We start from the raw sequence: 16,341 nt of genomic DNA on the forward strand, positions 1-16,341 counted from the left end.
TGATTCAGGGACATAACTCACATTTAGATCTGGCCTCAGCTTGATGAGGAAGCGTTTCCTCTTGAAGCTCAGTTTACGCACTTTAGACCAGTTGAAGGCGTTAATTTTTGTGTGTCCCTGCAGTGATGAAAAAAATTAATTCATCTTTATGCCTCAAGCTTTAAAAATATAGAACATTTTTATCATTGGTCATACCCCTGGAAGTGTAATTCAAAGCACAAGTGAATGAGCACAAAATTCAAACCCCCAGTTTTCATAATCACATCTGTACCACGATGTGGGCTTCTTCCACCCTCACCGACCTAAAAATGACAGAGACCGACCTGAAAGACCAGGACGCCGGTATGCGCCACAGCCAGGCTTAGCCTCGTGCCCTCACGATCCTTGGCAGGGTGGAGGCGAATCCCATACATCTCCAACTTGCGCGCCACTTCTAGTAACTGATAGTCTGATTCTGCTGGTGTTTGACCTCTAGCAACACAAAACACAATAGTAACAAGTTAAATATTAAGGCTGGCCATATTTTATATTGTCCTACTAACACGAGGTGTCTGTTGAGCAGCCAAAGACTGATATTGATATTTCATTATTGTGAAAATGATTAAAAACACACAACAAAGCCTCACTGTTGTAAACTCTCTTGAGCACCAAATGTGTATTAATCCGCAGGTGAGAACAGTCCTCAACATACGCATTATTTAATCATGTTTGGCTTGCATTTGCTATAAACTACTGGGCCCAGCTGTTTTAGTAAATTAGAAGGTCTTTTTTTTTTTTTTTTTTTTTAAAGAAATTATATATTTTTCATGGTTTTTAAAGATTGATATGTAGGAATAACTTGACTTGAGGCTCAGGGCCACAGAAAAAGCACAAAACTCGGGAAGAATTGACTGATAGACTAAGTCATTATGGGTTTTGGTCTTTTCATGACAGTTGTTGACATTAAGAAAGCCACAGAACAGTATAATAGTGACCTTATCCATTAATCTATATCTTCGTGTTCAACAAAAGTTTGATGCGTTTTGAAAAACAGACGGGAGTAGGCGGAGTGAGTTGAGACAGCTAAATTAAAAGCGTTAATCCTACTTTCAGGTTTTAACACTTTGACTTAACAAGTGCAAACTGTCGCATTCATTATCTTTCAGCAAATTTTTGGACAAATACATGAAATCCTGGCTTATCATCCAGCTGTGTGTCCCACTAATTGAGGTGAAAGACCAAGTCCGAGTGGATCCAGGTTTCTTATGTTTATCGGGAGTTTTTGGAGCAGCGGTGAAAGGTTGGGGAGAGGCTGCAAATGCTAACTAACTTTCCTAATTCTTATCAGTGGATAAGCCTTGCCGTTTCCTGCGTGTGGTACTTAAAAAGAGATTTAACTCATGGCACTGAGCCAGAAGAACTGGAGTTACAGTTATCAACTAAGAAAGCCCAGGGCGGAAAAAGAGCAACTTAAAGAGAGCTGTCAAATCTAATGGAGCAGCTTTCATGTGGCATCCGCCCACTGCGTGTCCATCTCTGGCACGGCCCACTGCAATGTGGAGGTGAGACGAGGGTTGGCAAAGCTTATATTCAAATATGTGACCTCGTGAGGACATTTTGAGCGAGGAAGGCGGGGGTAATATATGCCTTGCAGCATCCAAGTCCACTCTTAAACTAGAGGCTGACACAAGGAAAAGTACGGGGGAAAGGAGCCAAGTTCAATCACCAATTGACCTCACACAAGCTCCTGCACGAGACACGTGAGAACAGAATCTGAAAATGTGGGTTTTTAACCCACTAACCCAGCAGAACAACAGCTGTCTGAGTCATTGGGTGGGCTTTGGGGAGATTTTAGTGCAGCCTTTTGTTGCTTTAGTAGTGGAGAAACCAATTTCCACTTCTGGCCAAAAGCTGTAAAGTTGATGTGAAAGCTTGATTCCTAAAAAGTTGGCACGCTGCTTAAAAAACAAATAAAACAGAACGTGTACATTTGCTAATCCTCTTTGACTTATACTCAATTGAAAACAGACAAAAAATTTAATTTTACCTCATCAGCTTCATTGATTTTCAGAAATATATGCTTATTCTGAAACATTCCACAGGTCCATTGGTAACAGGTGATGGTAAGGATATGAGAGTATAGAGGATATTACTGCATAAAACTCATAAAACTGTAAACACAGTTCATGCTAATGATTGCATTCTGGTTTTATTTATGTTTTACAAAGCGTCCCAACCTTTTTGGAGAGGGGGTTGTATCATAACTAACTACACAGAGCACTGCTGAGAAAGAACCCATTCATTCGACGGCTGATTTCCTGAACATGTCACCTGTATAATAAAACTTCCCCTCAGGACATGCACAAGCTCTGAAACAACTTTTCCTGTTCATGGCTGAGGAGAATAAGTGTTGTTCATGGCCTCAACAGAACGGAGCTAAAAGAAAATATGACTGGATCAAAGAGAGGCTTTATTTTAAGGCACAGCTCACAGCACTCCAGCTCCACACACTCACATATTCTTTGAGTGAAACTCCATGATCTTGTCAATAAGGGGCATTTGATCTGGGATGTAGTTGTTGTTGAGGAGGTGTGACCGGCACTGGCTCTCCTCAAAGTCCCCAATCTCAGCTGAAAAGAAAAGGTTCATGTTATTGTTGGAAATATCGATAAATATAAAGACAGGCGACATATTTAGAGGAAAAAACAACATTAAATATCTTGTGAATAAGCCTAAAATGCTTCCTGGCACCTCTTTTAAAGACATTTCCTTGTGTAATATCCTCGTGATGAAAAAATATACTCTCCTGCATGTCGAACTTAACTGTTCTCCATCATCATGCATGTTGCCTTTGATCACTACTGTGTAACAGACTGTGGCTCAGAAATGTCAGGTTATGAATATGCTCAGTATTTCCTGGCACGGCACCATGGTGTGTGTGGTTGTTCTGAAGCAGTCCTGCAAGATTACGTTCAGGCATCCGACTGAAAGGTATCCATAGCAACACATGGATAATCAATTTGCAATGGTGTGCAGTGTGCTGTATGACAATGTTTGATGATAAGCTCTGTGCGAGAAAAGCGGAACGTGTCTTCAAAGACAGTTATCTGATCAGTCGACGCTTTGGTCTCTTGAGCTAAATGAGGAAACAGCCACAAGGAACTTACACTGGATAATATGGGAGACCATCAGCGCAGCGCTGGTGTCGTTGCAGGTCAGACGTCCACAGGAAACATCCTGCTTGATCTGGAGGGCAAACAGGTACCTGGGCGCAAACACAGACAGCTTGCACAGATTCAATAGAGTAGATGTGCTGGTGGTTTCCAGGGCTGGAGTGAGATCAAATGAAACTCTGCATCAGAAACACTGAATGCTGCAGCTAAATTTCTGATCAAATTCGATGCATCTCGGCTCTTTTAATTCTACACAAGACTTCCAAAAGAAGTTGGGCCAGCTGCACATCCTGGAGATGAGCTAAGTCATTTATTGAAGATTTACTGACTGTCTTGTGTTACAGTGCTGCTGCTCTTGGATGCAAGCCAGAGCAAGAATCAATGCAGTTTGAATAAAAGGTACAGTAACTGGGTTAAATAATGAAATTTAAGTAATAGTTTAAAATACAAATGGCTGATCCAGCGCACACTCAAACGTCAGAGGTCGACTAACATTGAAACTGTGATGCCATAATGGAGGGGGGCTTTGGCAGGAGGTTTGTCCTTTCAGCCCTGAATAAAATGATGGTGATCACATACACAGAATGGTGTAATCTCATTATCACTGTGCATGATGCCCTCAATGATTTATCCGAGAAACATAAAGGGTGAATTTGGACTTCCAATGTGAGACAACATGTGCAAGCTGTGAAATCAAATGTCCCAATTAAGGGACAATTAAGACCATCTACTTAATATGTGTGATATATTAAAGACAGATGTCTAGAGTGTGCAGGATAATTCTATATTCATTAATTCCAATTATCTTTATTGCACTGCATGATTGCTGTGTATACACATACAGAGATCAGCAAGTACTGTGAAAATGTTACATATGTGAATGTAAAAGTTATATATGTATGATGTCTCAACCAAGCTTAACGGTACATACACAGGCAGGTCAGAGGGACATTACTTTGTGTACACCAGTTATTTATGCACTCTGACAGTGAACACATGCAAGTCAAGAGCTTGCTCCATAATGAGAAACTCATTAGCTCCATGCTAATCTCCAGCGGGCTAAATCAGAAACATGGCAGCCATGACATGTGAAGTGCATAGCTGAGGAGGGAATAAATCTTTTGGGGAGCGGGGCACATGTTTCATATGCTTCCACAATCACTTTCAGTCACAGCTGAAGTCATTTACACGTACATTAACATATTGTTTATAAATGCACATGTCAGTGCTAACTGGAAGACATGCATGAGATAAAAGGAGTTTAATTATGCGGAAAGGAGCTCACCTAGTTAGCTCCTCCAGCAGCTGGGCATGGTCTGGAGGAAAGAACTTCACAGCAAACCTCAGGATAGTGTGCTTCGGTCCTGTGTGGGATAGATGAGTTTTATAACAGGGCAGAGGCACAGCTAGATAAAACCAATGCAGATTAATGCAACAGTGCTGCGATAAATCCAACCTTCACGAAGGTCATAATGTTTTAGAGAGGTGTTTATACAATGTTATGATCATTTAAGAGGATGCGGTTTGTTGTGCTGTTGAATTATATTACATTATACTGACAGGCTGTTATTTACTCTACCCTCACTGATAAAAATGGGTTGGTCATCGTATCAGACACAACTCTCAGTATGAGGGAACATGATTTAACAGCACCACAAACTACATCCTCCATAAAGTTGAATCAACACCTCTAATAAACTGACCACTGAGTGTGCATCTAATATAGGACTTTGTTTGCATTAAGTACAAAGAATATTTCCTCCCTTAAGTGACAGAATCAAGGGGTTCATATTGTATAGCTGTTCTTATTTGACAGCTATATTTTCCAGGTAAGACAGCGACACATTGAAAGAAAAACACGCCTTGAAAAAATGCAGAAAACAATTTAGAAACACTCACGTCTGAGCTGCTTGATAATGGGCTTGATATGGTCTAACCAAACCTGGGGGAAAAAGATAAAAAAACATCACTAAGTAGCAGGTTTTAAGCAAAACTAATTCTGACATGTGCAAGAAGATGCTCCATTTCACTTTTTCATCTTCATCCTCACTCACCATCATCTTTTGATGGTTCTGAAACTCCAAGCCAAAGTAGTCACCCTCGATGAGGTTCATGTGGGAGCACACCAGGTCAAACAGCACCTTGCCTGAGGCTTTTTGCTGGAAAAAAACAACAACGAATTCCGGTTAAAATGACACTTGTCTGGCTTTTTATGACCATGTACAGTAACCGTTTCTATTTCTGAGCTTGTGTTCTCAGCAATTTGATCCAAGTGACATTTCATATTCCTATTTAAACGAAGGACATCCAAACTTGAGGAAACCCCTCCGATAAGACTTTGACACAAAAGAGCAGTGACAAAGAAAAGAGCTCTGCTTTGTAGACCTGTCAAACCCTGTGGTAGTTAATGTCACCTAAATAGATGACAACGCTGTCTAAATTCCTCTGCTGTCCTCCCTCCTACCATCCTGGCACTCAATAGCTCAGTTGGCCACAAAAAGCTACTGCAGCTACAGGGGGCTGGACGCTGTCTTTGATCGGTGTTTTCAGTGTCATTGCTGTCACTGCTGATGGACCAGCGGCCTTTGAGGCTGATACAATATCAGGCAGCGATAAAGAGTCTCCCCGACCATCTCTGTCCCCACTCTCCCAACATACAGTACACATAAATGCTTTGAAGACTGACTCAGTTCTGACTTCTGTGACAACACACAAACCTCATGTTTGGAGCGAGGGAAACGTTCCCATGCAAGGTCAGATAAATGTCAGGGATTTCCACGGAAACACTTCTTTGGTTATAGACGCCCTTCGGAGACACAGAGCTCTGTCAGGCGCACAACAAGAGACTTTCTGCCTGGCTGCTTCCTCGTGACTGGTTTGCACCAGAACGAGCTAAAGAATGAGAGTGTTTATAGTAGCAGTTGCCCCTGGGTTGGCTAATGATCCAGGCCTGTGTCTGACTATATTTCAAAGGAGCAGTTTCTCCTCTGCTTTTGCAGAAAAGGACAGCGAGTTGTTGAGGCACAAATTACCACAAGAATTCCCTTCGTACAGCTGAACTGTGTTGACATCCTCTTTTCATCCGACAACAAAGGGGTTTGCCTGCCTGTAAATCTATATAGTGTTTCAAAGGCAGAGAACGACACTGTCTGTGTTCCTATTAATGCTTAGAGAATAAAAAAACTTAAGCTCTACCAGCTTAGTGAGAGGGTTTACACTTTCACAACCCAATCCGTAATCTTCCCAAAACAAGCCCCCCCACCCTCAAAGCTCCTCCCTGTGTCTGTCCTTCGTGTGTGTAGCACCACTGTCTCTCTCCGGGCTGCCTCATGCAGTGCAGAGGGCATCCGACCAACGACGACCAGCTGTTTCCATATGGCGGCGGCGTTGATGAGGGAGGCCACAAGGAGGCTAGAGGGGAAGAGGCCATCAGCCAAAACACAAACTTCACATACACACACATTGCTTCCCAATAGAGTGCTGCAACCAGTCGGGGAAACAACCCCTGAATGAATTCTTGTGTCTTGTGCTTTCTGCACCGACTTCGACAAATGTGCTCTGTAGAGGCTGCACAAACACGAAAAGCAAGAGGGAACAGAGCTGAATACAGTGGAGGCTATGGAGCGCTCTCATATGCAGCCCTATAAAACTGCTGTCAGTGTAAAATGACCACGAGCCAGGCAGAGATGGGTAAGGCAGAGGCTGATTAGAGCCAGGCAGTGCTTGATTAAATGCAGCTGTTGCAGACTGGAGTTATGGTGCTGCCATTTGACACTGCTGCAGCCGACAGTAAGATTGCTGCGCTTAATGAAGCACAAGTCACAGAGATTGACCGCCGTCATGGCGCAGGCACTCAAGAGGACACACAGTCCAAGTCTCTAAAGTCTAACTGCTACAGTGTAATGATGAAACTTGGCTTACGAGCAACATCTTACGCAACTGAACTCTGGTCATGCAGCCTGATTACAGACCAATATATGTTCAGCTGGTAAAAGAAAGAAAGCTGCACCTTTGTTGCATCATAGCGTGTATTTCGCCCCCCACTGATAGTGTAATGTCAGTGGGCCGCTGGTCTTAAGTACAACTCCCACCTGAACTCCCAAAAAAGGTATGAGGGCACCCAAATATCATGGGGTTGTTAAACATCTCAGTATAAATCTATGGGCATTAATGTCCTGATATAACAGCCTCCGCGCCTCTGGGAGGGCTTTCCACAAGATTTTGGAATCAGACTGCACAGATTTGCTCCAATTCAGCCACAAGAACATTAGTGATATTGTGTGATAAGACCTGGCGCATAGCCAGCATTCAAGTCAAGTTCATCTCAAAGGTGTTGATGTCAGGGCTCTGTGCAGGCCAGTCAAGTTGTTCCACACCAAACTGGGAAGACCATTCCTTTATAGACCTTACTATATTCATGGATGCATGACCCGCTGAAAAAGGAAAAGAAAGTTCCCAAACTATCACAAAGTTGATGGCACACCAAGCCAAAACATAACAATACAAGAAGCATGAGGACAGTGGTGTCTATAGTGATCATTTCATCCGTGGTACATCTGATCCTGAGGCCTTTTTCACAGCAGACATTTTGATTTGTCACAGTAGGAAAAGCACAAGTGTTGTTCTATCCAAGTGTCCCAATAAGCCATGACAGTGAGCCAATACCTGCATGATACCTGGATTCTGAAACTGAAGCAGCTACAAGGAATTCAACCATCACTCATTTTATTATTTCCACCTGTTTCATCTGTGACAGGTCAACATCTCAAGTGAAAAAGACGTATTGTCTGTTTATATAACGGCATCCTGGCAGCATCCATGCAGCCACAATGTCTGGTGAACTCTTGACACGTCAGAAATCACACAATAGCACATTTTACTGATAGCTAGCAATGGCTGCCAAATGTAACTGCCAAGAGTTAAACACAATACTGAAGGTTTACAGCCAGACCAGCAGATGTGTGAGGCACTGCTTTGAGATCAGTGCTAATGCTAACGGCAGGCTAACAAGCTCAAAATGGCAATGTTTGCACAGCTGATGTTTAGCAGGTACAATGTTTAACATGAGCAGTGGTAGCTTAGCATGTTAGCATGCTAACATTTGCTAATTAGCTTTGCAAGTATTTTGTCATATGTTTAAACCTGCAATAGCCAACACTGACATATCATTCCCTTTAAACAGTTGATTATTTACAGATCCAGAAGTTATGGTTACACATTATCATTCATTTGTGGCCACCTGATGAATGCAGGTCCAATATCTGCTCTCTTTTAGCTCTATTTTGGGTCATTACCAACTCCTGATGGAAATTTCTGGCTCTTTAGCTGCTAAATGCTCCACTACCTTCACTGGTTAGTCATCAACTGAGCCTGTCTGCTGTTTAGCACTGAGCAGGTGGTTTACAGTGGGTTTACAGAGCTCTTTCACTGAAAACACCTGCCAAAGATGAAGCTATGACAGCTTTGAAAGTGAACCACACTGGTGAGGTTGTGGTCCGAGCAGCTCAACAATGACCCGAAACTCACTATAAATCTGAAGGAAGCTGCAGATTCAGCTGGTATAATATAATTTATAATATCAATTATAGCCACTTTTTTACCTGATAATAAATGATAAGTTGATTGTTAGGATCGCCATCCCTTGTGTAAACATCTAGCTTAACCTGTTAATTTAATTTAGATAATTGAAGCAACACCTCCAAAGGCTACAGATAATTAATCTGTTTAATGTTAATTGTTAATTCTATTTCATTGAACCATTCATTTGTACTCATTGTAGGAGCACCTGCAGTCTTTTTATATCACCCTCTCATCTAGACTCTCAACTACTACAATCAATACAAAATGTTCAATTTCTCGCCACGACAACTGTGCACAAACACATGTAGTCAAAAAGCTAATGACATTTTCAGCAAATGGACAATCACACAGGTGCATGCACAATCAGACGAAGCAGGAGCTGTGATGTCTTCACCCCGACGTGCAGCTGACACATGGTTTCTCATCCCTCTCCATACATGTCGTGCAGCCTCTCCCCCAGCAGGTTACAGTCCCAAGGGAAAATCATGCTCAGCAGCTGACATTTCCGTCACCATCTGCAATGCCAAAGAAAATGCCACCAATCTTCCCTTTTATGACCTCTATCTATAAAAGCACTGGAGCTCTTTTACATAGGAGCAGCCAATTCCCGAGTGAGACGATGCATTCTGATTCAGCCGGCTCAGTCCCAAGTCAGGCTCGATGGGAGGCTCTGTCCGGGTTCATTAGGTTTGAACATGGGCTCATAGGATGCTACTACTGTTTACATGTGTACGAGCGCCAGCATGCTTGAATCGCTACAATGACCTCCACATGCTCCGGCTGACAGAGTAAGGCTAAATAAAGATGACAGCGATGTCTACACACATGTCCGCTTGGGTTTCCACTTCAGGGTAGACCAAATACGCACAGTCCCCCTCCAACCCAACCCCCACCTCTTGTTAGTAAGCTCCTGTCAGCAAAAAAAACATAAAGGTCAGGTGTAAAGTAGCTCTGTGTTCCCTCCAGGAGATTTTGGTATGGCCCACTTCACTTGTAATAAGCCAGGGCGGGCAGTGATCACTAAACTTCGCTTGGGGGAGTGAGGAGGGTGGGTGGCATGGGTGGTAAACAGACTGCCAAAGCCTTTGGGCTCTACATGGACAGAAAGAACAAAGGGAATAATGGCTGGTTGGATATGGGAGTTGTAATGGTTGTAGTGAAATGTAGGAGTTGATGTTGTCCACGCCACATGGTCAGCCATTGTTGGACAGGATATCACGCAGGGATTTTAAAATTTGATTGCATTTTGTTGTCTTGCGTCTTCGGCTATGCTGGTCCAGTGGCCCCAGCTGGCTGTGTTATACCTTGAAAGATAAGCAGTCATCTCACAGAGGAGATTTTTTCACTGTGACATTAAGCAACATCACAGGAGGCTGATCGAGGTCAAAGATGAAAGAGACTGTGTGATTTAAAGACAGGAATGAAGCAAATGGAGAAGTGCGGAAAGGTCCCTTTTGCATCCAAACTGTCTCCAGTGCTCATCTTAAGTGACAGCAACTTTTGGAGACTGAAACCTGACTTGCTGTGTGACTAGTCGCAACTTTGGACATGTGAAGTAGCAGCAGCGGAAAACCCCAGGAGTAATTTTTGGATCCTTTAAAGTGAGCCGTGGCTCTCCTAATAACACTGCTCAGGGCTGGGCTGAGATTACAGAACTGCTTACAGTAGCAGGCAGATACATTCCCACACTGAATCCTTCCGGTGCTGTTATTGAAAACATATGTGAAGACCGCACTTGCTGCCTGTCCCATATTCCCACGGGTTCTGCCCATTAAAGAAAAAAAAAAAAAAAAAAAAAGCTATTAAGGCTATTTAAAGTACCTTTCAGCACATGTAGGCATATTTGCGTGTGCTGTGAGGTGTGTACTTGCATGACCAGGTATATCCTGTGCACTGTAAGGGAAGAGTAGGACAGAGAGGTCAGTGGCAGCTACAGCTCATTGAGATTCAGGTCCTGTGCTGCAGAGGTTCCCAGGGTGACTCGACTACAGCAGGAAGCTGACAAAGAGAGAACAGTGGAGGGAGGCAAACCTACTGATAATCCTGTCAAATTACCTGCACACCCTCTCCGCACATACGGATGTGTGACCATGCATATGTTTGAAGCAGTGTGTTCATAATTAGAGCAGCTTACATATAATTATAGCTGAAACTGAAACACGGTGTTTCACTTCGCTCCATATTTAGTAAAAGAACATCCACAGTGGAGTTATGTTTACAGAAAATACTGAGTAATTTAATTATTTCAGTATCAAGGTTTTGTCGTCCTTTGTTTTTTTTTCTCCCAAAACACCGAAGCTGCAGATGAAAAAAATATCAACACAAAATGAAATGAAAGAAAAAGTGATGATTGGGCTGCCGCAGCTGTCAGAGTCGTTCTGTCACAGTAGGCCAGCCTCCGGGCCCCGAGAGGACAACCATGAAAATAATGTCCTCTGGATTCAATAGGGGTTGAGGCTGAGATGGAGGTAGCTACCCTCAACAGCCACCTCCTCCTCCTCCTACTCCTCCTCCTCCTTCTCCTCCTCTCTTGGACATTTTCCCCACTTTGCCTGCCTGCCCTCCTCAGAGTGTGTCTGGGCTGCTAGAAACATATTGATTTTGCATAAAGAATAATTAAGTGTCCTGTTGTGACCGTTGTGCTGCTGAATACTTAACAGTGCATAGCTCTGTGCATTTGTACGAGGACCTCCCACTGTTAGCCAGGGCACCATAAATCAGAAGATAGATCTAATAGTTGTGGGTTTGCATCGTTAGTGCGGATCCTAAACGAGCGGCTGCAGAGAGATTCAACCAAACATGTCGGCATGTTTTGCTATCCTTGCAAAAAGTAAGTCAGGGTGTTATGTTAAACATACACTGATGCAAAACTCTATCATGCCTGAGCCTCACTTGGAGTATCATTAAAATGAGCAGAGAGCAAGTGGGGGTTTTAAGGCAGCTGGAATTACCAAAAAGATTGGCCTCTTTTTCCTTCATCTGCCTGAATCCCTTTCAGAGCGCTTCAAATTCTGGACCCATGCTGGTTATTCTCCACTACCACCCCTTCTCAGAGCTGAGGATTACTGTCACTCAGGGGGAGGATGCGTCACTTCACATTAGGCAAAAACTCCACATTTAGTTTAGCTTGATAAAAGCAGACTGAAAAACTGAATAATACATTTTAAACTGCTATTACCATATTACCATAGAAAATATTCAAGAATTAAATGACATGAAAAGACTTTAACAATTGCAAAAATGCAATTTTCACCACTGACAAAAGCAATCCTACACAACCATGTAACCACTTAGTTCAGTTATACGTCAGGATATATATATTTTTTTTCTATCAGTATGCAAAACACACGCTCACCATCTTATCCAGGAGTCTAAAAACTGTAGATGTTCCCTTTAAAATGTCTTACTTTATCATATTTTGGGCCTAAACTGGCTATTTATCAGGTGCAGAGGTATAGAACACAAAAACAAAAAATGTAGTAATAACATGCAAAAAAGGGATATATTCTTATAAAATGTTTCCATCTTCATCAAATCTTTTCAGATATTTCCAGGTAAAGGTAGGGAGCTTCTAAAATGAATATATAATATAGTTGTGGAATATGTTGGAAATGAACTGAAGAAAAACTAATAGCAACAACCATTTTCTGTGTGTGTGTGTGTGTGTGTGTGTGTGTGTGTGATTCTTGTGCAAAGGGAACCACCTGCAGAATTAAGAGATCCCTCATGTAGCTGTGAATACTGTAGAGCACTGTAACTGTGAAAGCAATCAATAGGTTAATTAAGAGATTAATTAAGTGTAACTGTGGAAGACAACTCCCTCAAGGTCGGGCCAAGACACAGACAAGCCTTTCATATATAATATGAACACAAAGTGTGTCAAAGAGGTAATTCTTAATGATTTGGATTGATTCAGCGGTCAGTAGGCTCTAAGCATGCCTCGCTTAGCCCTCAGGACAGATAGTGTTCATATGGAATACATCAGAGATGAATCAAAGGCATCATTTTGTGGATAATACAGTTATGGCAGTAGTGCAAGCTGAGGTTATATAAATAGATCTGACAGTTGTGTGCGCTAAAACATCAAAAATCAGTGTACACAAACGCCTCATGGGGTTTGAACGAGAGAACAGAGAACAGCAATCTTAAATTAATCTCAAACCGATGGAAAGATCAGGACACAGGCCACAAAACCAAGAAAACAAGGAAAAACAGCAATGCTTCCATAATGATGTTAAGTCCTCATCAGTCGTCTGCATAACAAGCTGGAAAAACTAAAAAGTCAAATCCAATCCACAATCTGTCACAGTCCGCCAAGCCGAAGCACAAACCGAGCAGCGCAGCCTCCCAGTTTCATGCGCCTATTCCCAGCAAACCAAGCCAGTACACACCGGGATCACGTCTCCACTGAGCGTGACACTTCCCCCTGAGATCAAAATTATTTTTGAGCATGGACACTGGCAGGAACGCAAGACAACATCTGAAATCTCAAATGAACGTAGGAGTACGTTACAGAGGCAGACGAACAGCTGCTGATCGGGGCATTAGCTCAGACAGATCAGTGACAGACCAGGTAGACTTTAACATCCCTCAACCCCACACATACTCATCTGATACAAAACAGATGAGACACATTAATATCCAAGGTGTGTTAATTAAGTATAAGCAAATGCGCCACCCTGCCTGTATAAACAGCAGCTTGCTAATATTGGAGCAGACACACTGATCTACATAATCACCGTGATGTCTGCTTATGTGCTCTGTGTGTGTGTGTGTTGGAGGGATTGAGAGAGAGAGAGAGAGAGAGAGAGAGAACAACAGAGAGAGCAGAAGTCAGAATATGGGACGCCATTAAGATATGGTGCATAAGCATGATTAGGAATGTAATTAATATGTAGATCCTGGCTTCAAAGCCAAAGACATTAAAAATCCCACCACACAGAAATGCAAAGGCAGCAGCTACAACAAACTGAAGCACATTAACATGGGAGAGGTTGGATACCAAAAAATTTAAACTGTGATTCAACATTAGGTCTGATTCGGGCTGGTGTGGGCGATGTGATATATGCAGTGGATAAATAGAAATGAGCCATTCTGTCTACATAGAGGTATCTACCCCTTTAATATCTCTGTGTGTATCAGCTAGTTGTAATATTGTAAATCAATTAGTTGCACTTCTTAGATAACATGACATATGTCGATATCACAATACCACACAAAACAACAACTGACGCTGATTAATCAGCTGTTTCTTTGTCTGATTAATTAATACAGAATTTTTTTTACAATAAAATGTGACAAAATAGTTAAAAAAAATGGCACTTTGATCCTGTGCTGAATGTCATTCCCCATTTATTTCTCCTCTATTTGATGCCATCTTTCTACTGTCTGCTATCTAATAAAGGCATAAATTAAAAAAAAAAAAAATTATCATTTCTAGGAGCCCAAAGCAACATATTCAAAATGCTTGTTTTGTTCGACCAACTGTCCAAAACCAAAAGATGTTCAATATACTATCATATATGACAAAATCAGCAAACACTCACAACTTAGAAGCTGGAACCAACTCACAGGCTAAATATACCACGACACATGACTTACACAACATACCATATCATGAAAATAATGATTATTTTCTTTGTAATTAATGACTCAAATATGTCTTCAGTTCATTTGATTAATCACAGCCCAACTCACAGCCTGACTCAAACTGGCCACAGCGCCAAAGCGAAACCTTCTCCTGACTGACAGCAGGGAACCAGCTGCTGTCCGGAGACAACGTGTGGCCTCAACACAGAAGCAGCTTTCTGCCTCGCCGCCTCACTGCAGACCACCACAGGTTTTCTCACTCTGTGAAGATGGGGGCTTGTGTGGTGTTAAAAGAGACTCTCTCCAGCTCTGGAGTAGGCAGAACTCTGAGGAGTGTGTTGGTTGTTGGTCCCGTTCTGCCGCACGTTCCCTTACCCATAATCTCCACCAGTAATAAATAATGACAGCTGCACATGCTGCTTTACTGGTGAGGCCAATCAATCGGCCTCCTCGAGATTAGCCTTAAACTACTTAGCCCTCAGAGCGGCAAATCCAGAGGCCCTCTGCCCTGTGATGTAGTCGAGTTACCTGACATCCTAAATGTTGTCAAATATGGCCAAATTTCATCCCACACACACACACGAAAATTTGCATTAGCTCCTTCTGGTGTGCAGCAACAATCAGGAACAGACTATGTAGGTTTATCAACACAGTCTGCACACGGTGGCATCCACTGGGGCCAAACCTGCATCGACAAATAGTCTAATTTTGTAGAATATATGAGGTTAAAAGCAAGTGGATCAAAAGCAAACACAGGCTAATCCTTTTCAATATAAAATATCCAGTCAATAGCTGCAAGAAAAACTATCTCCAGGGATGCCCAGAAGCCAAAAATCAATAAGTCTTAGACCATATTTAAATATTTGAATGTATTCACAATGAACCATTAGCCAGTGTGAGCGTGTGCTGGGATTTCCCCGTCAGTATACAGTTGACCTTAGAGCACGCAGATGTAGAGACAAGAGCCTCAGACCAGAGGATTAAGGTCAACAACCAAGAAAGCACTCTCGGTTTGAAAAGAGCACCCATGATGTCTGCTGCTATGATCAGTGAGATGATCTCTGAAGCCAAACGGTGCGGTCATTAGTGTTTCTGGGCACGATGGATGAGACAGCAACAGGTTTGAAATCAGTGTCTTTTTCCTGGAATATGCACGCATGCACACATACGTGCATGCATGCACACCTTATGATATTCTTGCTGATATTTTTTAAAAAACGTAAGCGTTTTCGGAGTGTAACAATTCTAACATGCATGCTAGCCTCTCTGCAAGGCTGTGCTTATAAAACAACATTTGAGCTAAATGCTAACACCAGCACGCTAACATGCTGATGTTTAGCATGTCTGATGTGTTGTGTGTTAACAGCATTATTTTTATCCCAAGAGTTTTTTGCCTGGTCCTGTCCTACAGTACTGTGATTAGCTAAGAAAAGCCTTTCTGGCAGAAAGCCTGTAGTAAGACATGTGATGTGGTATAAAAAGCCTGAGTCTGAGCCGGGAGGAGTTCGACTGAGGAAACTGAAGTTTGTGGATCATGCGAAACCAAAAGTCAATGTTGACTTTTGTTTTTCTACGTGGGCACTTAAACTGCTCAGTTAGCTTTAGGGTAAGATCATGATGTGGGTTAAAATAATGAGTCAACATTGACTTTTTGTTTCACACGGGACACGAACAGCCATCTCCTGGGTGAAGGAGCTTTCTGGCAGAAAGCCTTTCTGCCTTTTGAACACTAGCCAATGACAGCATCCTCGCCAATCACAACCTAATGCGGCAGGACTTGGCAGAACACTCCTGGGAAAAAACATTATGCATTAGCATGCTAACACCCGCTAATTAGCACAAAACACAAGTAACCAAAGGTATCAGATTTCAAGGCAATCCATCCGGGAATTGTTAAGATGTGTCAGTCAGAACCATAATTCTTAACCTCATGGTGGTGTTACAGGAAAAATCAGCCAAAATCCATAGGGTTTATCCTCTGGGGACCATGAATGTCAACCCACCCAATACACAGCCGAAA

General features: G+C 42.4%; 1 protein-coding gene across 2 annotated transcripts in view; it reads right to left on the reverse strand.

The window, feature by feature from the left end:
• Positions 1 to 16,341, reverse strand: part of LOC143330154 (FERM, ARHGEF and pleckstrin domain-containing protein 1) — a 53,241-nt gene that overhangs the window by 18,464 nt on the left and 18,436 nt on the right. For both annotated transcript variants that reach the window (XM_076746427.1, XM_076746426.1), the window contains exons 3-9: positions 5,207 to 5,311; positions 5,052 to 5,094; positions 4,438 to 4,516; positions 3,147 to 3,244; positions 2,495 to 2,609; positions 324 to 471; positions 22 to 117 (exon numbers count right to left, since the gene is read on the reverse strand). In XM_076746427.1, the coding sequence (XP_076602542.1) occupies positions 22 to 117; positions 324 to 471; positions 2,495 to 2,609; positions 3,147 to 3,244; positions 4,438 to 4,516; positions 5,052 to 5,094; positions 5,207 to 5,311 (684 nt within the window). The remainder of the gene's footprint in view (positions 1 to 21; positions 118 to 323; positions 472 to 2,494; positions 2,610 to 3,146; positions 3,245 to 4,437; positions 4,517 to 5,051; positions 5,095 to 5,206; positions 5,312 to 16,341) is intronic.

Source organism: Chaetodon auriga, chromosome 13 (assembly GCF_051107435.1).
Source record: "Chaetodon auriga isolate fChaAug3 chromosome 13, fChaAug3.hap1, whole genome shotgun sequence".
Lineage (NCBI taxonomy): Eukaryota > Metazoa > Chordata > Actinopteri > Chaetodontiformes > Chaetodontidae > Chaetodon > Chaetodon auriga.